Source organism: Oncorhynchus gorbuscha, linkage group LG11 (assembly GCF_021184085.1).
Source record: "Oncorhynchus gorbuscha isolate QuinsamMale2020 ecotype Even-year linkage group LG11, OgorEven_v1.0, whole genome shotgun sequence".
Lineage (NCBI taxonomy): Eukaryota > Metazoa > Chordata > Actinopteri > Salmoniformes > Salmonidae > Oncorhynchus > Oncorhynchus gorbuscha.
Window position 1 is genome coordinate 72,218,234 of NC_060183.1, and position 22,948 is coordinate 72,241,181.

At 41.6% G+C, this 22,948-nt stretch overlaps 2 protein-coding genes across 4 annotated transcripts; both read right to left on the reverse strand.

Moving 5' to 3' along the window:
* Positions 1–485: 485 nt before the first annotated feature.
* Positions 486–10,593, reverse strand: pip5kl1 (phosphatidylinositol-4-phosphate 5-kinase-like 1). The gene is made up of 10 exons (XM_046368305.1): positions 10,483–10,593; positions 8,156–8,356; positions 5,548–5,598; positions 5,144–5,298; positions 4,008–4,132; positions 3,869–3,903; positions 3,724–3,779; positions 3,500–3,612; positions 3,103–3,265; positions 486–2,489 (listed from the first exon to the last, which is right to left on the reverse strand). Exons 1-10 carry the CDS (start codon positions 10,495–10,497, stop codon positions 2,027–2,029), a joined length of 1,377 nt encoding a protein of 458 aa, XP_046224261.1. The 5' UTR covers positions 10,498–10,593; the 3' UTR covers positions 486–2,026.
* Positions 10,594–10,900: 307 nt separating this feature from the next.
* dpm2 (dolichyl-phosphate mannosyltransferase subunit 2, regulatory) lies at positions 10,901–17,380 on the reverse strand. Of its 3 annotated transcripts, none has more exons than XM_046368308.1 (4): positions 17,072–17,380; positions 15,835–15,924; positions 14,487–14,589; positions 10,901–12,476 (listed from the first exon to the last, which is right to left on the reverse strand). In XM_046368308.1, exons 1-4 carry the CDS (start codon positions 17,072–17,074, stop codon positions 12,424–12,426), a joined length of 249 nt encoding a protein of 82 aa, XP_046224264.1. In that variant the 5' UTR covers positions 17,075–17,380; the 3' UTR covers positions 10,901–12,423. The 3 variants fall into 3 exon arrangements, with proteins under 3 accessions (XP_046224264.1, XP_046224262.1, XP_046224263.1); XM_046368306.1 differs by lacking the exon at positions 17,072–17,380 and adding an exon at positions 16,761–17,065; XM_046368307.1 differs by lacking the exon at positions 17,072–17,380 and adding an exon at positions 16,033–16,333.
* Positions 17,381–22,948: the final 5,568 nt, after the last annotated feature.

A 22,948-nucleotide genomic window follows, 5' to 3' on the forward strand; every position in this document is an offset into this window, starting at 1 on the left:
CTAATACAGTTTTATATCTTTATGTTTGAAGCCTGAAATGTGGCAAAAGGTCGCAAAGTTCAAGGGGGCCGAATACTTTCGCAAGGCACTGTATATAGACTTTTTCTATTGTATTATTGACTGTATGCTTGTTATTCCATGTGTAACTCTGTGTTGTTGTTTTGTTGCACTGCTTGCTTTATCTTGGCCAGGTGCAGTTGTAAATGAGAACTTGTTCTCAACTAGCCTAACTTGTTAAATAAAGGTGAAAAAATAAAAATAAAAATAAAAAGAGCAGTGGTTCCCAACTAGGGACTTGAGGGGGTACTTTAGGTGTACTCTGGGCAGAGCAAAATTCAGTTGGTGGTACAGTAAGCAAAAAAGGTTGGGAACCACTGAACTACCTTTAGAGAGAGGGTACCTTCAGAGAGTTAGATACAAGCCCGTAAGCAAATAAGCAAAGTTCACACACACCTTAACTCAAAGTTATTTATGCATTGAGCAAAGGTTTCAGCACACGGCTATTATAGACAGAAGGCACAAACATGACTTTACCAGGGGTCAACAAGTTGAGCCAGGAGAGAGTATAGATGGTGGATTAGAGTTAGCCATCCACACCATTACGAAGTAGCTTACATTAGTGAATATGTTGTAAAAATGACCACATAACTTAGTCCTCAAATCAGGGTATTTTATTTCCCCAACTTTGTGTGGATGTTTTTTATGCTACATCTTACATTCAAATAGGATGTAAAGTCAATTCTATTCATGGATAGAATAGATTTCTGTTTCTAGACAACTTAAACCCTGTAAATACAGTGCCTTACTTTCAAACAACAGTCAGACCCAGACAGAGTTGTGAAAAACAATCCTCATATTTCCCTGACTGACACAGGGTGTCGAGGGTGAGGTACAGAATGGAGCACCTCAAGAGGTTTAAAGCACATTTGTGTTATATTTTCTAACAGCAAGACTAAGTCTTTAGCCTACATTTCACCATAAAAACTGGGCAGTGTGAGTAATATCCCTTCTGATAGTTCAATTTGTGTATTTTCAACTTCCCTACGGTGTTACCTAGGGTGTCCAGGTTCTTCCCTAGGTAAGTCAAAAATAAGATACAATTTCCAGAAGTGAACTTTCCCTTTAAAAAAATGTGTTGGTCACCATAAGAACCAGGCAGTCTTATAAAGGTTGTGTTTCCCTGTTCAGACATTGCATGCATCAACCAATGGTTGCGTGCCACGTCATCGACTGTGCAGTCGGGCACCAGATTGCTATGACATATGATGTGGTTAGCTGATATGTAAAATACTTATCCAGGCATTGTAAGATCTGACATGTGTCAGCAATGTCTGAGCAGGGGAACAGAACCTTTATGACTACATTTGTCATCACTTTTAAACGTTAACCCTTTATACTGACCTTGCCATGACCGCACAAAGAATACAACATTTAAAATAAAATGTTTTTAAAAAGATATATATATATATACATACACACTGCACAATCATATCGGGAGAGTATATTCACTTGGTCAGTTGAACAGTGAAAACACAGCTTTTAAAAATACAACAAAATTGCACAGGTTTAAACACTTCAAAGTACAATTGTAAAAATAAAAATAAATCCATATCAGGTGGCAAATTTGTACAATTATTTTGATTTTCAGCATTCACTTGCTAATTGAACTTCAACAATTAAAAAACGATTATACTTTGGAGAATCAGCTAATTAATTCATAGCACTTGATTATAAATGTCGCACCTTTTTCTTTGTTTACTTAACAAAGAATATGAAAAGGAAACCCATGAATTTGCAATGGTGAATATTATATTTGTATATAATGGTTTATATTTGTTTTAGCTTTGGTCTGGAGATGTGGAAACATGAAAGTAACTGCTCCTTGAACAATCTGAAATTATAGTGCTTTAAAAGCATAGCTTCATGTCTCTGGTCAGTGTCCAACTTGTGTGCATGCAAACGTTTGTTCTTGGGCAGACAGTCTGCTACTGGGACTAACCATCCTCATCCTCCCCTTTTTCTGAGTCTACTTGGTGTGGTCCTGTACCCACTGGCAGAGCCTAAGGCAGTAAGAGGTGGGGCTGACGGTGGAGAAGGCCTGCCCTGGGTGCCGCAGTCTCTTCCACCAATGCTCCAGCCTCTTCTTGAAGCTGTAGACAGTGAAGATGTCAATGATGCCCACAAAGTAGCGATGCTCCGGTCCGTCAATGACATGTAGCGGGTTCTTGAAGTTGGGCAGCAGTCGGCGGTTCTGGGCTTGGAAGTCTCTGAGCACCATCGAATCTGTGACCGACCCGGTCGGCTGCTCAGTACAGGTTCTCCCGGAAAGGGCACTGCCCGGGTCACTTCCTCCCCGTGATTCGGCAACGCTGCCACTTCCTGTCCCGCCATCCATCTCTGACACCGACAGGTTGGAGTCTTCCTCTGGGACCACCCCTGGAACAGTGGGCATGTCCGCATGGGTGGGGCTTGAGCCAGTAATCACTGACCTGAGAGGTTAAAGAGGAGAAGGGGTGACCAGAGTTAATAGAAACCAACAACCATCTGAAAAGGTTAAAGCGGAGAAGGGGTAACCAGAGTTAATAGAAACCAACAACCATCTGAAAAGGGTAACCAGAGTTAATAGAAACCAACAACCATCTGAAAAGGGTTAAAGCGGAGAAGGGGTAACCAGAGTTAATAGAAACCAACAACCATCTGAAAGGGTTAAAGCGGAGAAGGGGTAACCAGACTCAATAGAAACCAACAACCATCTGAAAAGCTTAAAGAGGAGAAGGGGTAACCAGAGTTAATAGAAACCAACAACCATCTGAAAAGGGTAACCAGAGAAGGGGTAACCAGAGTTAATAGAAACCAACAACCATCTGAAAGGGTTAAAGAGGAGAAGGGGTAACCAGACTCAATAGAAACCAACAACCATCTGAAAAGCTTAAAGAGGAGAAGGGGTAACCAGAGTTAATAGAAACCAACAACCATCTGAAAGGGTTAAAGAGGAGAAGGGGTAACCAGACTCAATAGAAACCAACAACCATCTGAAAAGGTTAAAGAGGAGAGGGGGTAAACATCAAGAAATATATTTTTTTAAATACAATTTCCACCCACTTTTTTGTGCGCATGATAAGGGTGGCAAAAGAGAGGCCCTGGTGGCGTTCGTCCTGGTGCAGGGGCTGATGGCCCAGCAGGATGCTGTAGTCCAGCACGTTGAGTCTCTGCAAGAACGACGTGTCAATCTCCACCTGCCGGAGCAGCCACGGCCGCTGCTGGTCTATCAGCACAAACATATATATGAAATAACGGCATGTACCACTTACTACCTGTTACAGTGTAACAATATGGGTTATTAAAATGGATGTTACTCTGCTATAAGCATGACCACACTGGCCTATCTCAATTACTACAATATACCTGTAAAGTATTTTTTTCATTGTAGTCTGTCATCTGGTACACATGTGACATAACGCTTGCTGTAACATACTATGACAGGATTCGTTCCTCTTACCCAGAGTGATATACTGGCCCTTGAAGTTCAAGTCCTTGAGGACAACAATAACCTGGCTACCCTCAGGGGCGGGGTCTGTCCACCGGCTCACCTCACAACCCTTGATGTCATACCTGCAACAAAAAAGACAACAGAGAACAAAGTCAGTATAGCAGTATTGCTACCAGAGCCTGTAATATAGTCCCTACTCCAGACTTTTTAGTTTAACTCTGAAACAGGCTTACCTGGCATTTATTCGATCGTCAGGATAAAAAACACTCTGCATTACAATAAAGTACTTCTGTGAAAAGGGTAAGACAAGGCATGATCAAAGTTGCAGATAATTACACACACTATGCCTATGAATAACAATCTATAGTCAGTCTGTACCTTCCTCCTATGGGAAATGTTTATCCTGTGGACACCTTGAAAACAAACCGAAAGTCAGTCAAATGCAAATTTATGGTGGCTAAGAGAACTAAAATCAGATACAAAGATTTTCCATGAGAGTCCATCCTGTTAGTCTTACCTAAGAACTTGACCAGCAGTGAATGGGGATACTTCTCTAGGTGCTCCATGTAGATTCTCAGATTGGACAGGAGGAATTTCACCTCTCTCTTATTCTGGGTCTTCAAGAAAAAACACTTATCGTTCCTGGAAGAGAAAGACAGATGCAGAGATCAGGCCCAGAACAGAGCGGCACATTTTGCTCTTAATTGTAATCAGAGGTGTCACGAATCTCGCCGAAGATGGTGCCTCTTCCTGTTCGGGCGGCGCTCGGCGGTCGTCGTCGCCGGCCTATTAGCTGCCATCGATTCCCTTTCCGTTTGTTTCTGTTTATTGGGTTTAATTGGGTACACCTGTTTTGAGTTAGTGTTTGTTTGTAGGCTATTTAAGGGCACTAGGCCCGCTGGGTATTTGTGTGGGCTTGTTCTCTGTTATCTAGTGTATGAGTGTTATCAGTATTTTTCCGGACAGTTTTAGTCCGTTGTATTTTGGGACGGGTTGTTTCAGGCACCCTGGTGTTTTGCATGTCGTGGCTCCACAGTCTATGGAATAAAATATCCACGTACTGAATTACCTGCTCTCTGCGCTTGACTCCTCCACTCACCATTGTTAGAAGTTGTAACAAGAGGGCTGATATAAATACTATGCATGCCAGTCTCTCTTGGCTAAGAGGTGAGGAGAGACTGACTGCATCACTTCTTCTTTTTATAAGAAACATTGTGTTAAATCCCAAATTGTTTGCATAGTCAACTTATACACAGCTCTGACCCACACACGTATCGCACCAGACATGCCAGCAGGGGTCTTGCGGCACAAAATCTCTCCTCTATTTGACCTAGATAGTTTGTGTTTATGCATCGATATGTAGGCTACGTGTGCCTTTAAAAAAAATGTATATAGTTCGGTCCTTGAGCTGTTCTTGTCTATTGATGTACTGTATTATGTCATTCTGTATGTTTCATGTTTTGTGTGGACCCCAGGAAGAGTAGATGCTGCTTTTGCAACAGCTAATGGGGATCCATAATAAAATACCAAAATAGGACTAACAAAGGAACTCTTCTATATTTTCACTATTGCTGTATGTCTATGTGTGGTGAGAGAGATATACTCTAGCAGGAAAGGGAGAGATGAAGAGAGGAGTAGAATATGCTTACGCACGTCAGAAAGAAGTCAGCCTTGCTTTTGGAGTTGCTGATGAACTGCAGGTATGAGCCATCGAAGGAGAGAGAATGCTGATACTCCTTTTCTGTCATTCCCAGGGAGCGACGCAAGCTGGCAAACACTGGCCCTGCAAATGTCTCCATTTTAAAGTCCTACACACAGAGACAGAGAGAGAGAGTTATTTTGAGTTCAAATCTGATTGGTATCATCAGCAAACAGTAATGGAAATAAGGTGATAGATACTGCAGCAAGGTCATGGATGTAGGTCAAACAACCAGCCCAAGAATAGATCCTTGAGGAACTCCACACGATATCTTGGCTCTATTTAGATACCTGCTGTTTGCACAGACAAACTCCTCTGTATCAGTAAGAGATAGAGAGATTTTTGGAAATCAGCATACCTTATGTATTTGAGTGACTTCCAATCTGTAATCATCTTCTGACAATTCATCCTATGTTAAAAAAAATGGAATAATGGTTACCTGTAACATATACCAATTATGCAAAGCTATAAACATTTCTACAATCACTGTGGGTCAGATACATCTAACATTTTGCATTCTAAAAAGAAGGCATTCGTTTTATGTTTTCGCTATTTTAAATGTTGTATTCACGACTAACATTCTGTGAATGTTCTACACAGCTACATTTTTAAATATGAAAAAAAGACAATTAACAGCAATGACAGTCCAACAACAAAAATGTACAGATACCTTTCCTGTTGAACTACTCTCAACTTTTCATGAAATCTAAACATTGCGACACAATGAGTTAACACACTACCAGAGGTGGGTCAACAGGGTGTGTGTGTGTGTAAGATAATACGATGAGTAAGAGGCAACAGACTGGACATTCATGTATCACACTGCTGAGTCAGCAGGCTCCATTTGAATGTGTGTGTGTGTGTGTGTGTGTGTGTGTGTGTGTGTGTGTGTGTGTGTGTGTGTGTGTGTGTGTGTGTGTGTGTGTGTGTGTGTGTGTGTGTGTGTGTGTGTGTGTGTGTGTGTGTGTGTGTGTGTGTGTGTGTGTGTGTGTGTGTGTGTGTGTGAAAAAATTAAAATATATAAAAATCGTATTCAGCACCATAGGATCTGGCACAGCAACCAAACGCCAATGTAAAATGGTTTCTGCAAATAAGTTCTCATGAATACACCCAAATCCAAGTCCCACTTGGCTCTACTATCAGCTTGGTCTCAGAGCATTTCGTATTATTCTGTTCGTAAATCCAAGACAGTCCATGTTTTTTAACCTTTATTTAACTAGACAAATCAGTTAAGAACAAATTCTTATTTGCAATGACGGCCTACTTGTAAAGCTACTCCGGCCAAACCGTCCCCTAGCCCGGACAACGCTGGGCCAATTGTGCACCGCCATATGGGACTCCCAAATCACGGCCGGTTGTGATACAGCCCGGGATCGAGCCCGTGTCTGTAGTGACGCCTCTAGCACTGCGATGCATTGCCTTAGACACCTGCGCCCCTTGGGTGGCCATAATATTATATGTTATGATATATTACGTTATGTTTGGTATGGTTACATTAAACAGATGATTACTTAAGCCAAAGGTTGAGAATTCTAATCTCATCACAGACAACTTTAGCATTTCAACTAATTAGCAACTTTTCAACTACTTACTACTTTTTAGCTACTTTGCATGTTAGCTAACCCTTCCCCTGACCTTAACCCTTTAACCTAACTCCTACATTTTTATTTAACCCTAATTCTTAGCCCAGTTAACGTTAGCCACCTATCTAGAATTCATGACATATTGTATGTTTTGCATATTCGTAACATATAATACGAATTGAATTCGTAACATATCATACTAAATGGGGTGTCTCGGTTTTACTTACAGAATAATACAAAATGCTCTGAGATCAGGTTGCTAATATAATCCTGTTTTGTCCCCCTTCTCTATTGTAGGGACAACAACAGTGTTTGTCAGTGAAACAAAGCAAATGCACAAGCTACTAATAGCCACCTCCCCTAGCTCAGCCAAATACTCTGTTCCAAACCGGATACTTAGCAACTTTCCATCTGACCTTGGTGCTGATGACTTTTGGTCGATCTGAGGGCACCGGATGGGTGAAAGCAATATGGTAACGCCTCAACGCCTTCTCAGATCCGCACGGGCAAGTCATCAGAGCAAATAGTAGGGAGCAGGTTTTCAGTTTGTAATCGAAAGACGCCTCAATGATGTAAAGTCAAAATTGGGCATACGTCTTAAACAAAACAATTGTTGCAGAGAAGGTGCCATTGTAGCTAGTAGTAAGCTAACAAGCGGCTAACAAACTATGAGAACCATAACAATTTGAGCCTTTCTTATTGGAAAAGTGCAGGTAATCACTCCTTGTTCTAGTCCATTTTCTTCCGTTTGCTGCCTAATGAACATGACCCAGGGTTCTTCTGTATGGGGCCATAAGCCATTAGTAATACAGGTGGATGGAGCATGGCTCTATCTGATGAGCTCCTTTTGTTCATGTTACATCCCCACCCCTGTTGACCTTCTCATGGTCCTCTGGGCGAACTTGATGGAGGTGGAGTGAGTCAACAGTTACCCGCTACCAGGAAATCAAAATGTATCCAGTAAATAACCAAACATGAAAATGTTGACAATGGCATATGACGGGTGTATGTATATTGTTGTTTGTTTGGACCATTTAAAACTTGTTTTTGACTAGTTTCAGACCACTGTACATGGTTATGCACGCTGACAACACAATGCCCAGATCAAACTGTCTATCCCTTGTGAGCCTTGTAAAACATCTTAATCTACCATGTGTTTGCACTGGGTGTGACGTTTGTAAAATACCTGTACACAGGGCATTAAACACAAAGGGTTAAAAACAAGGTGTAAGTGAAGACAGTCTCGTGTTCTAGCTTTGTTTTAAGTGTTCTATCCTCCACTGAAATAAACAGGTCAGATGTTTAACGTGGTGCAAACATGCTTAGTAAAATTTACTTAGAATACTTGCACCACACCTAATGTGACCCGTGGTTGGTGCTCACCGGTGGTGGGTTGTCGATGGTGGTCTGCACGGCTGCAGAGAGACCTTCCTTCATCATAGAGGTGAGGCTGTAGAACTCGTGCTGCTGGTCAATCTCAAACAGGCCCAGTAGCTTCCACTGCTGCCTCAGGCCCCCCCACATCGTCCTCTTCACTGTCCCAGTCCTCCGTGTCACCCCCGCTGGAACCCCAGACATCTCCATCTGGGGTGGGGATGCCACACACACACCAGAATGAGTGCTCAAGCACCAGCACTTGCAACCATCTCTACAAAATGCCACATCACTAAAAGGGATGTTTGTCTCCATTAAAATGTAATGCCATTTACAAAAAAAGACAACTACGCAGGTAAGACCAGTTGGACCACGCAAGTTGGTCTTCCTACCGATTGACGTGAGGTAACTCATTTCTGGGCAAACCAGAGGTTGAAAATAAGTCGTGTCGTAGAGAGACCTGGGCTTGCCTGTGGCATGCAGAAAGTGACCACCGCAACAAAAGTGCAATGGCTCTATAGGCCTCAGAGAATGGAGAGCTTTTATTGGCCTGATATTAACTGACAGTGAAATCGAACAGGCCACATAAATTTGACCACAGAAGCCTTTCCTGTTAGGAACAAGCGAGTAGAGGGTAACTAAGGACTGTGAATATAGGCTAGTGTAGAGGGGCGGACTGGGACCAGCAATCAGCCCTGACATTTCTAGCACACCTGCCCCTTCTTTTCCTTGAGGCTCCCACACTGGCCCATTTTTTTCCTCAAGGCCCCTACACCGGTCCATTTTCTTCCTCGAGGCCCCTACACCAGGCCATTTTTTCCTTGAGGCCACCATTATTAATGGGGCGGCAGCGTAGCCTAGTGGTTAGAGCGTTGGACTAGTAACCGGAAGGTTGCGAGTTCAAACCCCCGAGCTGACAAGGTACAAATCTGTCGTTCTGCCCCTGAACAGGCAGTTAACCCACTGTTCCCAGGCTGTCATTGAAAATAAGAATATGTTCTTAACTGACTTGCCTGGTTAAATAAAGGTAAAAAATTAAAATATTAGCCAAATAATTAAGGAGTATAGGCTAGTGTAAAGGGGCGGACTGGAACCAGAAATCACTAAGGACTGTGAAAATACTGTACGCTAGTGTACAGGGGCAGACTGAGACCAGAAATCACTAAGGACGGTCAATATAGGCTAGTGTACAGGGGCAGACTGGGACCGGAAATCAGCCCTGACATGTCTAACACACCTGCCCCTTCTTTTCCTTGAGGTTCCCACACTGGCCCGATTTTTCCTCAAGGCCCCTACACCAGGCCATATTTTCTCGGAGGCCCACATTATTAGCCAAAAATAGATGATTTTGCACAAAAAAATTGAGTTAGACAGGCCCACTGGGCTAAAAATGAACCAGCCCATCTGGCATTTCCCAAAATGACAGATGGCCATTCCAGCCCTGCTAGTGTATCCCTCCTTCCCCCACATGTGGTATGTAAATATGAACCATCAGTGATCATGGATCAACCAGCTGTCTCCTTGACAACACGCAGGAGAGGAACAAGTCTGTTCAAGTCCCTAGGGCCTAGATGAAGCTGTTGCTCTCAATGCGCCCCTGCAAGCCCTAGGGGCACTTTATGTGTTCAAGCACAGTGGCTGTAACTAATGAGGTCCTTGTTTTGGAGAGTACCCAGCTTCAAGCATCTATTAGCAAAATAACCATTTAATTAGTCGTTTTATTATGTTAAATCATGATGTATCAAGGATAAACCATTGATAAAATATAGGGTAGAAAATATGTTGTTTTTATCAACATGCAGAATCTTTGAAAGGGGACTCTATCCAATTTGAGTATCTGCACTGCTCTATATTGACCCACTGACCAGTGGAACAGAGTTGACACCACACCCACAGCAGTATACCAGCATAATAAAGTAGGCCTACACCTTTTGCCATATAGTAACTCTATACATGTGTAGGGTATACAATAATATATGGGATATTATAGGACTAGCCATACAATAAAACAATAGGCTAAAAAGGGTTATTGCATGCGCATAACGGTGATACAGCCAACCATTTCTGATAATGTTGGCCGGATGGTTTGAATATGGTGTTATTCTTTCCTGCCTAAATTAAACTTTTCACACACAATTCGGATACATCCTTCTGTCGTCTATCCGCTGCCTGTCATTGCGCGCATGGGATACCTACCGGTAAATTTAGCACGAGTTAAAAAACTACAGTAGGCTACGTCCATATAGTCAAAAGCATTTCCTAACAAAACATGCAATATTAAAATAATATTTGCGTTAACATTAGTAATAGATATTCCAAAATATGAAGATTCTTGCCTCAGTTTGGCTCATCGATGCCACTAATTCAGGTCCTCCCGTGTCTGCTCTACAGTTCCCGAGATCAGCGCATTCCTCCTATCCACGATTGACATAGCAATCCGTTCTTTCAATGAATGCGCGCAAGCGGGGATGTGGCGATAATAACACTGCGCGGAACCCCCAACAAGCTGCACCAGAAATCTCCTTTCACAAAGCATTAGCTCATGTCTGTGACCTGAAAATAACGCGGGCACACAGATGATAAAAAACGCCATATATGACATATTTTACGAGGAATAGTTTGATGTGATCAATAATATGACCTAAATCTTAGATGTATAGTCTACACAATAAAACATGATTATTTGAATCAATTCTCAATAATAGACCACATTTTAAACATTGAAATCCTGAATGAATTGTGCGAGAATTATCAATATAAACATTTTATTTTGTGAATACAGAGGACCTTTAACCCTATACACCATCCACATGTTTAGACCTTGTTTTGCTCAACAGACTTTAGAAAATCGTCCATCATATCAGATGCTAAGTTATCTTGTACTTGAACTAGCCAAGCACTTAATGGTATTTAAAAGAATGACAGATTTCCTAATTTGCCACAATGATTATTTAAAATACCAAGTGCTTGTGTGGACATAATAAATATGCTTGGATATCAATTGGGCCCGTTCAGTCCGTGAAGACTACAGTTACTAACTAAACAATTGGCATTGGTCATTCTTAGCAACTAAGAACTCAAAATAAATCTTTAAGTCTTAAAACAGTGCCTGAAAAGACATCCAAAATGTGGTGAAATGGGACGCCAGTGAAACTTTGATTGAATCTGATATAGTACTCCACAAAATCAGCTAATCTAATTCTTCTCCACATAATGAAGCCAGGTTTTTATCTAGGGCTGACCACATACAGTGAAAGTGAATACTGACACATCGATTTCATCCCTTTTTTTCCTTTGCCTCCAACCCCCTTCGATGTGTGGAACAGATGTGGGTGGGGCTAGGTCTACACAAGAGTTCAAATTTCAAAAAAAATTCACAAAAGCTCTGACAAAGGCCTCACACGTAAGCTTATTAAAGATCAGTGATACTATCAAGAGCAGTGTGCAGTTTCCTTTTTCCTTCATCTTGTTCAATTGTTGCCATGCACCTGCAAATAGGATTGCTCAGATGTGCGAGTGCCTTTTGAATTTTGTATTCCTGGCAAAGTGACAATGCTCCTTAAGGATAAATATAGCATCTGCAGCCATGCAGGGATTGACATTAAGGGTTGCCCTATTGCCTGGGTCAAGTGAAGTGAGCAGTTGCACAAGTTTGGCCTGCTCTGAGTTTGCCCCAATGGGCATGTAATGAAAAATAAATACACATAGAAATCAAACTGAAAATAATTCCAGTAGCCTAAAGCTGATCTTTCTGGTTCATTCCCATTGTTTACACAAAAGACAAACAATTTATGGCATTTATGGCAGTCGGGCAAGTTGAGCCTGCTATTAATGTTTTTACTGATAACAACCAAAACACAAAGAATTCCAGTACTGATCTAATTCCTTCCCTATGTGTAGGTGACAGGCAGGCCATAAATGGCAGTTTGTGTGTAAATAACTAATTTACATTTTCAGGGAAGTGATCGTAATCTTTTGGCAACCAAAAAAAAATACTTCTGACTTGCCCGATGACATGCATTGCCAACCACAAGGTTGTGGGTCTGAATAAGGAGAAGGGATAGGTGTTGGTGTACAGCAGCTCTTCAAGTCTTGTCTTATGTCTTTCAGTCATTAGATGTTTTCATCAGAGAGAAACCAGACTTTATTTTTGATTTCTCCCAACGGAATGTAAGGCAAGACGCTGGACCAGGGAGGTTCTAGTGAAGCTACTGTTAGCATAACTACTAGCGCTACATCCTGACCCGTCTGACAGCGTCTCTGTGACACCATCCCTCTTAGTCCACCTTAGGCTTGCGGTTCTTCCTGGTGACCACGCCAATGAAGGTACCTGAGGAGAGGAGAATATCTGTGGTTACTCTTAAAACGAGAAGAATAAGGTCACTGTTCTCATCAAGACCAGACTGAACTACAGTGGTGGCCAAATATATTGGCACTCTTGCACTTTTCTTAATTAATTCCCCATTTCTTCTAAAATAAGTTGAATTTTAAAAATAAAGTTTGGTCTCCACACCTTTGTTCTATTGTCAACATTGCAGAATCAACATTTCTTTGGGAGGGGAATGTTAATTAAGAAAATGTAAACAAATGGCATATACCCCAAGCTGACAAGGTAAAAATCAGTTATTCTGCCCCTGAGCAAGGCAATTAACCCACTGTTCACTGGGTGCCGAAGACATGGATGTTGATTAAGGCAGCCCCCTGCATCTCTCTGATTCAGAGGGGTTAGGTTAAATGTGGAAGACACATTTCATTTGAAGGCATTCAGTTGTACAACTGACTAGGTGTCTCCCTTTCCCTTATATAAAAAAAATGGTTTTGGATGGGATTCAGATCTGGAGCAGTCGCTGCCCACTCCAGAACAGTCCAGTGTTTATTATTCAAATCAAAAAATCAAATCAAATTTATTTATATAGCCCTTCGTACGTCAGCTGATATCTCAAAGTGCTGTACAGAAACCCAGCCTAAAACCCCAAACAGCAAACAATGCAGGTGTAAAAGCACGGTGGCTAGGAAAAACTCCCTAGAAAGGCCAAAACCTAGGAAGAAACCTTCAGAGAGGAACCGGTTGTGGGGTGGCCAGTCCTCTCCTGGCTGTCCGGGTAGATATTATAACAGAACATGACCAAGATGTTCAAATGTTCATAAATGACCAGCATGGTCAAATAATAATAAGGCAGAACAGTTATTATTGAACCATTCCTGGGGGCTTTAAAAAAATGTATGTGTGTTTGGGTTGTTGTCCTGCTGGAAGACCCACGACCTTCAACAGAAACCCAGTTTTTAGACACTGGGTTGAACAATGCACTCCAAAACACCTTGATAATCTGCTGTTTTCATTATGTCTTGCACACGTTCAAGGCCCCTAGTACCAGAGGCATCAAAGCAAAGCATTCAAAGCATTAGTGAACCTCCCCCATGTTTGATTGTAGGGAGAATGGTCTTTTCTTTGAATGCTTAATTTGGTCATTGGTAAACATAGGAAGACTCCAATGCTGAAAGAGACAAGAAAGACCATTTGAACTTTGTAAAATCCCATCTAAATCCTGGGGAAATGTTCTGTAGACCAATGAAACAAAATTTGGCAATACATCAGCACTATGTTTACCAATAACCAAATAAGCATTCAAAATTGTTCTGGAGTGGCCAGCGAGGAATCCAGATCTGGATCCCATCAAAAACCTTTGGGGAAATCTGAAAACAGCAGTTGGTGGAAGGCAACATTCAAAACATTGAAGAATTGGAGTCATTTGCAGCTAAAAAAGGTGGCCAAATTCCCAGTAGAAAGGTATAGCAAGCTCATAGATGGCTAAAATACTTTGTTTTGTTATCTTCGCAAAAGGATGTTTAACCAAATATTAGCTCCTGGGTGCCAAAAATTGTGTCCATGCCATTTGTTTAAATTTTCTTAATTAAACATTGTAAACTTATAAGTTCCCCCCCAAAAAATGGTTCTGCCATGTGACAATCCAATAACAACATTTGGAGACAATGTTTTTTATCTTCCAAGTTCAACTTATTTTAGAAGAAATGGGGAATTATTTAAGAAAAGTGCAAGGCTACCAATATATTTGGCCACCATTGTAGGTGCCACATATTCACCAATTTGGGTGTATTGCATATGGATCTGTTCATGCCCAGTTAGGCTGTTCTGTGATTTGTAGACCATCAGATGGTCACCTCAGCTGCACCTAGCTCAGGGAGGTCCTTGTGAACAACCAGAATGCCTTATATCCTATGTATGTCCAGTCCTTTTAGATGGACAGGCTGAGAGTAGGGAACAGGCAAGGGAGCAAAACACTAGATTAGAACCCATCTAATGTAGCATTCAAGAACTCACCTACACAGAGCAGCAGTATCAATGCTGCAATCCCAGGTAGAATGATAGAGTACTCCCGTGGAAGGAAATACTGGTGGACCACATGATCGTTGTCCACGAAGGGCTGGAAAAGGTACAATATCCCACGAGTTAGTAGACACAAACAATACATAATCTTCTATTGGATTTCTGGCAACAAGTTTAACTTGCAAATTACAATGCAAAGTCAACATTCTCGAATGTGTGGACCTCCAACAATATTTCTAGTACCATTTGAAAGTTGAAATTTCATTCCCATTTTAGTAAATATATCAGCTAAAACATGACACCCACCCTGTTTTCAAGAGCATGTTGTGTCTCAACCGATGGCCGGCACAACACAATAAAGTTAGATGACGTAAAATAGGGCCTAAACTACAACAAATTAGTTGGTGTTTTTAGATCATTTACGTTAAAACATGTTCTTTTAAATTTAAATTAAAAAAATCTCAAATGATAAAATAGTTTGCTAACTTTGTTTGTAAGCTTATAAATGATATCAAGCTAAACCGTTTGTCTTTTCCAGTGATGAAGACATGTATGTCTCATGGTATGGTGGTGTATGCAAAATGGGTCAACTTTCAGCATCTTTATTTCTTTAATGTTTCGGCATTCAGGCCCAAAACGTAGCTTTCTGAGCACTTCTACAATGGGCAAATATTTTTCTAATCAAAAGGCGTGCTGTCAAAAGATGATTGAATTCAAATGGATGGACCCGTTGGCAAGACAACACAAACCAATTTTGGACCAGAATAGCAAGCAGTTCTAGGCTATACCTAGCTACAGATTGTTATACCAGATAATGTGATTTAACCAAATATTTTTGGTATCCATTACTTGGGAGTTACAGGATAGATACTGTTTGGTGTAGGACAAAGAATTTTCGACCAACCTTAGCAATACTGTCTTAATCGTTGATTTGTGGAAACAGGAGAATGACGCCAGTATCACCTAGGTTGGTCGAAAATTCTCTGTTCTACACCAAACAGTACCTATCCTGTAACTCCCAGTAATGGACATAAAAAATCTTTAGTTAAATCACAGTATCTGGTATAACAATCTGTAGCTAGGCTATAACTACCACACAGGGGGCTGCTGAGGGGAGCACAGCTCATGTCTGGAACGGCACAAATGGAATGGCATCAAGCCCCCATGTAAAAAAGAATTCACCTTTATTTAAGTTCTCATTTACAACTGCATCCTGGCCAAGATAAAGCAAAGCAGTGCGACAAAAAAAACCCAGTTACACATGTTCGATACCATTCCACTCCAGCCGTTACCACGAGCCCATGCTCCCCAATTAAGGTACTACCAACCTCCTGTGACCTACCAGTATGATGACCCAGATTGTGTAGTATGTAAATAATAGGAGGCTGAAGCCAACCAGGCCCATGCCAACTGCTCGATCTGTCCCTGATGCCTGCAAGAAATTAAGACAAAATGTATGAGTGTGAGGTTAAACTGAGAAAATACTGTATTCCGCTATTATTGAGATAATAATAAAGTACCACCATATGAGTCATAATACCCATAAAAGTGTGCAGTCAAACAGGGAAATGGTTCCAATCATTTTTCAGCCGTTCACCTGTCCTATAGGGGATTTTCTAAATACTTAATATAGGGGCTGCGTTTTGTGTAGGCTTACCCTGGCGTGATGTTTTGATAACCGTGTAAATCTCTCTTGGACAAAATGACTTTTATAAATATATTCGCCAGTATTTACCCCTAACAAAAGAAACGCTAAATAGCTGCTAATGTGGCTATCATAATGAACCACAAATGCCATGATGATCTGGAGACTGCCGAATCGAGTCAAAGGTAAGAATCTCTGGATTAACTATCTAATGTTGGCTAAATGTAGTAATGAAGTAATGACATTTCTTTAAAATGTACCTGTTAGCAAAGGTGCCAGCTAAAGATGTCATGCAGGAGCTTTTTGTAAAATTGCATGTCTATTTTGATGCTAATTAGCATTTTTTAATCAAAGTAGAGCTGAATATATTGACAACCATGTAAATCTCTCAGACAAGGTGATCTAAACGTCACGCCAGGGGATGCCTAGATTAAACACAGCCCTTATTTTAAGTGTTTCTAAAGTACCCTATGGGAAACAATGAATGGTGGAAAATTGGAACCATTTCCCTGTTTGACCGCTAGGTTTTATGGGTATTATGAGACTGTGGGGTTCTATAGGCTAGCTGTTATTAGAACAGCATTATAGGTCAGCCTGGTTGGATAGTCAGGCAAGGTAGTTACGTTTCCTTTCATAATCCGTCTGGGTGATAAAATGAACCATGCACGACACATGAAAACGACGATAGTGTGATCGATAGCTGTCTGTAACTACCATACAGACATGAGGGATTACAGCTAGTTAAGTAATGTTAGTATCTAGTTAGCTAGCGAGTTCGTGCAACTCTTCTGGCTTTCACTTAGTCTCTGTAGATTCCCTAACGAAATTGTATCAGCTATTCCGTAGACATTTAAATTATCTTGTGGCTATAAAATAGTAACACTATACAGGTTATATTGCAAAATGGCTAGTAGCCCTGGCAATTATCTTTTACCATTTCTAACGTGTTGTTTCCGCGTTTGAATCACATCCGCAAACTGCGAGCGTGACCCGGATGATGAAGAAAATAGGTCAACGGTCTGTCCACACCCTCGCCTAAACCCAAAATAGGTACATGTTCGGTGCATACCCTCGCCTAAACCCTACTCAAACCGTTTAAATTCAATGCGGTCACGTCTTTTGGACGTCGCAAGGATTCTGTTTAGACTACCACAAACAGTGATGCCAATTTAGCAACTTTTCAGACTACCTTTGCAACTTTTTTTTATAACGGCACCTAGCAACAAATGTAACTACTTTTAAAAATGTATTTGTAACTTTTGAAAAGTGACTTAAACGCTAAAATGCACGCATTTTCCCTCTAAATGACACAAACAAGATTTTCTCTTGTCACACACTCGGTCACAATACACGTGCCCAGCTGCAAAAGTGCGTTGTGACCTCAACAGCAGGCGCTCAGCTCGTGCACAGCCAGCAGCAATTTCTGCAAATTGCAAATCATTGTTGGCTGACTGCAGCTGCCTGTGCACGAGCTGAGCGTCTGCTGCTGACGTCACTCACAATGCACTTTTGCAGCCAGGCATGATAACTAACTACCAATAAATACACTGTTTAAAACTATAATTGTTCAGAATGTATCCTTCTGTAGCTCAGTTGGTAGAGCATGGCGCTTGTAACGCCAGGGTAGTTGGTTCAATCCCCGGGACCACCCATACGTAGAATGTATGCACACATGACTGTAAGTCGCTTTGGATAAAAGCATCTGCTAAATGGCATATATTATATTTTATTTATGTGTAGGTTTACTAGATAAAAAGAAAAGTAAAATGTAATCGTTCAATAATTAAGTTTCGTGTTTAAAAATAAAAATATCTGATCATATAAAATGTGTTGCATTTATTACTTTTACAAATAAAAATGTGATTGACAAACAAATCTAAACTAACAAATGTCAAATCATTTTTTTCACCGAGATGGCCAGTCAATTTGAGTAACGTTATTGTGTATTCTACATAATGACGCTAAGTAATGACGCAGTTTTACGTTATTACGCAATGATATCATGTCATTTCGCAACAAATCGACCCGCCTCTAGCAACCTCCCCTGAAAATTAGTTGGCAACACTGACCACAAAGGTTCTCCTGGCTAGCCAAGCAGACCAGATCACCTTGCCATAAATAAATACAATTGAAGTCAATTATCTTCAAATTTTATCATTTTATTATTAAACCTGCTAGCTACATATATTGCTAGGCTTACTGTTCTTCGGTTTGTCAATGACAATATCAAACCTATTTTATTTATTTTTTATTTCATCTTTATTTAACCAGGTAGGCTAGTTGAGAACAAGTTCTCATTTACAACTGCGACCTGGTCAAGAAAAAGCAAAGCAGTGCAACACAAACAACAAAAACACAGTTACACATGGAATAAACAAACATACAGTCAATAAAACAATAGAAAAAAAGTCTATATACTGTGTGTGCAAATGAGGTAAGATAAGGGAGGAAAGGCAATAAATAGGACATAGTGGCTAAATAATGACAATTTAGCAATTAAGCACTGGAGTGATAGATGTGCAGAAGATGACTGTGCAAGTAGAGATACGGGGGTGCAAAGGAGCAAAAATAAATAACCGTATGGGGATGAGGTAGTTGGATGGGCCATGTACAGGTGTGGTGATCTGTGAGCTGCTCTGACAGCTGGTGCTTAAAGTTAGTGAGGGAGATATGAGTCTCCAGCTTCAGTGATTTTTACAATTCGTTCCAGTCATTGGCAGCAGAGAACTGGAAGGAAAGGCGGCCAAAGTAGAAATTGGCTCTGGGGGTGACCAGTGAAATATACCTGATGGAGAGTGTGCTACGGGTGGGTGCTGCAATGGTGACCAGTGAGCTGAGATAAGGCGGGGCTTTACCTAGCAAAGACTTATAGATGACCTGGAGCCAGTGGGTTTGGCAACGAATATAAAGCGAGGGCCATCCAACGAGAGCATACAGGTCGCAGTGATGGGTAGTATATGGGGCTTTGGTGACAAAACGGATGGCACTGTGATAGACTGTCATGACATTGCCCTCTTTGGGTACAGCAAGCCCCATCCCCCTATCTCCTACACCCAGGCTGCTGTGGTCAGAGAGAGGTTGTAAATTCCTGGAGATGATCTCCTCATGGCCACAGTATAGAGACAGAGTGAATTTTCATAGAGAACAAAGGAATTTCTTCCACCTCACAGAACTTGTTGTCCGAGCAACATTTATGTTCTGGTGAAGGTATAAAATATCGGTGAAGATTCCAGCTACGAACTGGTCCATTTGGTACAATATTGTGAAACTCATGGGAGACAATACGGCCACATTACCATAACGCTGTTTATATAATAGCCTCAGATATGAGGCGTACATCTAATTGTTGTATAACGAGAGGGCCAAGGTTTGAGACCAGACTGCTGAATCTTTTAACCATCCCACGTGGTTAAACTCTTAGACTATCGATACCGACAGAATAAAAACAAGTCTGATATTAATTACTAGTCTGCAGCTAGGAATTCGGTATCATTGAACGCGAAGACCGACAACCGCCGAAACATCTATCCATAACGACATGAATGAATGTCACTCTGAACTATCCATTCTAACCACGACAGAGAGGGCGGACAAACTCTCCAACAGAAACAAACTTTTCAACAGAGACCCTGACGATTGTTCCCGAATGAGTGGGCGTTCATGTGCAAAGGATTAGCATTTAAATTGTTATAATTATCAACTGTGTGTTGTCATCTCAGTCGACCCCCACTCCCCTTTTGTCTAATAAGCCACCATGCTGGTTTAGCCCACTAGGACACATTCCCCTATCATTTCTTGTAACCATATTTACTTTGTTTGTTTGTGCACTTCTGTGATTGTTTAGTTAGTTAATAAATAAATGATTTAAGACAATTGATGTATGGATGACTCATAGTGAAGACTGGGTTCGTGCAGATAACCAACAAATTACGACATTTGGAATGAGACTAATGTGAGGTAAAGAAGAATTCATTGATCAGATATGAAAATAGCTGAAAAGTTATATTAGGAAAATTATAACTTTGTAATCTGAATATTTTCCTTGGTGGCCAGACTTCCTAGTTAATTACAGTTACATGATTAATCAGTTAAATCGCGTAATAATAATTACAGAGAATCTTTGATAAAAACTAAGTCTTCAGTTAATGATAGTAAAGGCACGACAACTGCATACAATTTTCTGAATAGAGTGTTGGAGGCTATTTTGTAAATGACATCGTCGAAGTCAAGGATCGGCAGGATAGTCAGTTTTACGAGGGTATGTTTGGCAGCATGAGTGAAGGATGCCTTGTTGCGAAATGGGAAGCCGATTCTATTCGATTTTAATTTTGGATTGGAGATGCTTAATGTGAGTCTGGAAGGAGAGTTTACAGTCTACCCAAACACTTAGAATATTTGGACAACTACAAATACCTAAGTCAGAACCGTCCAGAGTAGTGATGCTGGACGGGCGGGCAGGTGCGGGCAGTGATCGGTTGAAGAGCATGCATTTAGTTGGTACTTGCATTTAAGAGCAGTTGGAGGCCACGGAAGGAGAGTTGTATGGCATTGAAGCTCGTCTGGAGGTTAGTTAACACAGTGTCCAAAGAAGGGCCAGAAGTCTACAGAATGGTGTCGTCTGCGTAGAGGTGGATCAGAGAATCACCAGCAGCAAGAGCATCATTGATGTACACAGAGAAAAGAGTCTGCCTGAGAATTGAACGGTGTGGCACCCCCATAGAGACTACACAAGGTCCGGACAACAGGCCCTTCGATTTGACACACTGAACTCTGTCTGAGAAGTAGTTGGTGAACCAGGCGAGGCAGTCATTTGAGAAACCAAGGCTGTTGAGTCTGCCGATAAGTATGTGGTGATTGACAGAGTCGAAAGTCTTGGCCATGGTGATGAATACAGCTACACAGTATTGTCTCTTATCAATGGTGGTTATGATATCGTTTAGGACCTTAAGCGTCGCTGAGGTGCACCCATGACCAGCTCGGAAACCAGATTGCATAGCGGAGAAAGTACGGTAGGATTCGAAATGGTCTGTGATCTGTTTGTTAGCTTGGCTCTCGAAGACCTTAGAAAGACAGAGTAGGATAGATATAGGTCTGTAGCAGTTTGGGTCTAGAGTGTCTCCCCCTTTGAAGAGGGGGATGACCGTGGCAGCTTTCCAATCTTTGGGGATCTCAGACAATACGAAAGAGAGGTTGAACGGGCTAGTAATAGGGGTTGCAACAATTTCAGCAGCAAATTTTAGAAAGAGAGGGTCCAGATTATCTAGCCCTGCTGATTTGTAGGGGTCCAGATTTTGCAGCTCTTTCAGATCATCAGCAATCTGGATTTGGGTGACGGAGAAATGGGGAGGCTTGGGCAAGATGCTGTGGGGGGTGCAGGGCTGTTGACCAGGTTAGGGGTGGCCAGGTGGAGAGCATGGCCAGCCGTAGTAAAATGCTTATTGAAATACTCAAATATTGTGAATTTATCAGTGGCGACAATGTTTCCTAACCTCAGTGCAGTGGGCAGCTGGGAGGAGGTGCTCTTATTCTCCATGGACTTTAGTGTCCCAGAACTTTTGGGAGTTTGTGCTGCAGGATGCAAATTTCTGTTTGAAGAAGCTAGCCTAACTCCCTGTGTATATTGGTTCCTAACTTCCCTGAAAAGTTGCATATCGCGGGGGCTATTCGATGCTAATGCCGTACGCCACAGGATGTTTTTGTGCTGGTCAAGGGCAGTCAGGTCTGGAATGAACCAAGGGTTATATCTGTTCCTCATTCAATATTTTTTGAATGGGGCGTGCTTATCTAAGATTGTGAGGAAAGCACTTTTAAAATAATAACCAGGCATCTTCTACTGACAGAATGAGGTCAATATCCTTCCAGGATACCCGGGCCAGGTCGATTAGAAAGGCCTGCTCGTTGAAGTGTTTTAGGCAGCGTTTGACAGTGATGAGTGGTGGTCGTTTGACCGCAGACCCATTACGGAGAAGACAGCAGAGGTGTATTTGGAGGGCAGGTTGGTATCTATGAGGGTGCCTGTGTTTACAGATTTGGGGTTGTACCTGGTAGGTTCATTGATAATTTGTGTGAGATTGAGGGCATCAAGCTTAGATTGTAGGATGGCCGGGGTGTTAAGCATGTCCCAGTTTAGGTCACCTAACAGCGCGAGCTCTTAAGGTAGATGAGGGCAATCAATTCACATATGGTGTTCAGGGCACAGCTGGAGGCAAAAGGTGGTCTATAGCAAGCTGCAATGGTGAGAGACTTGTTTCTGGAAAGGAGGATTTTTAAAAGTCGAAGCTCAAATTGTTTTGGCACAGACCTGGATAGTTAGACAGAACTCTGCAGGCTATCTCTGCAGTAGATTGCAACTCCGCCCCCTTTGGCAGTTCTATCTTGTCAGAAAATGTTATAGTTAGGGATGGAAATTTCAGGGTTTTTTGTGGCCTTCCTAAGCCAGGATTCAGACATGGCTAGGAAATCCGGGTTGGCAGAATGTGCTAAAGCAGTGAATAAAACAAATTTAGGGAGGAGGCTTCTAATGTTAACATGCATGAAACCAAGGCTTTTTTGGTTACAGAAGTCAACAAATGATAGTGCCTGGGGAATGGGAGAGGAGCTGGGCACTGCAAGGCCTGGATTAACCTCTACATCACCAGAGGTGCAGAAGAGTAGGATAAGGGTACGGCTAAGGGCTATAAGAACTGGTCATCTAGTATGTTCGGAACAGAGAGTAAAAGGAGCAGGTTTCTGGGCGCGGTAGAATAGATTCAATGCATAATGTACAGACAAAGGTATGGTGGGATGTGAATACAGTGGAGGTAAACCTAGG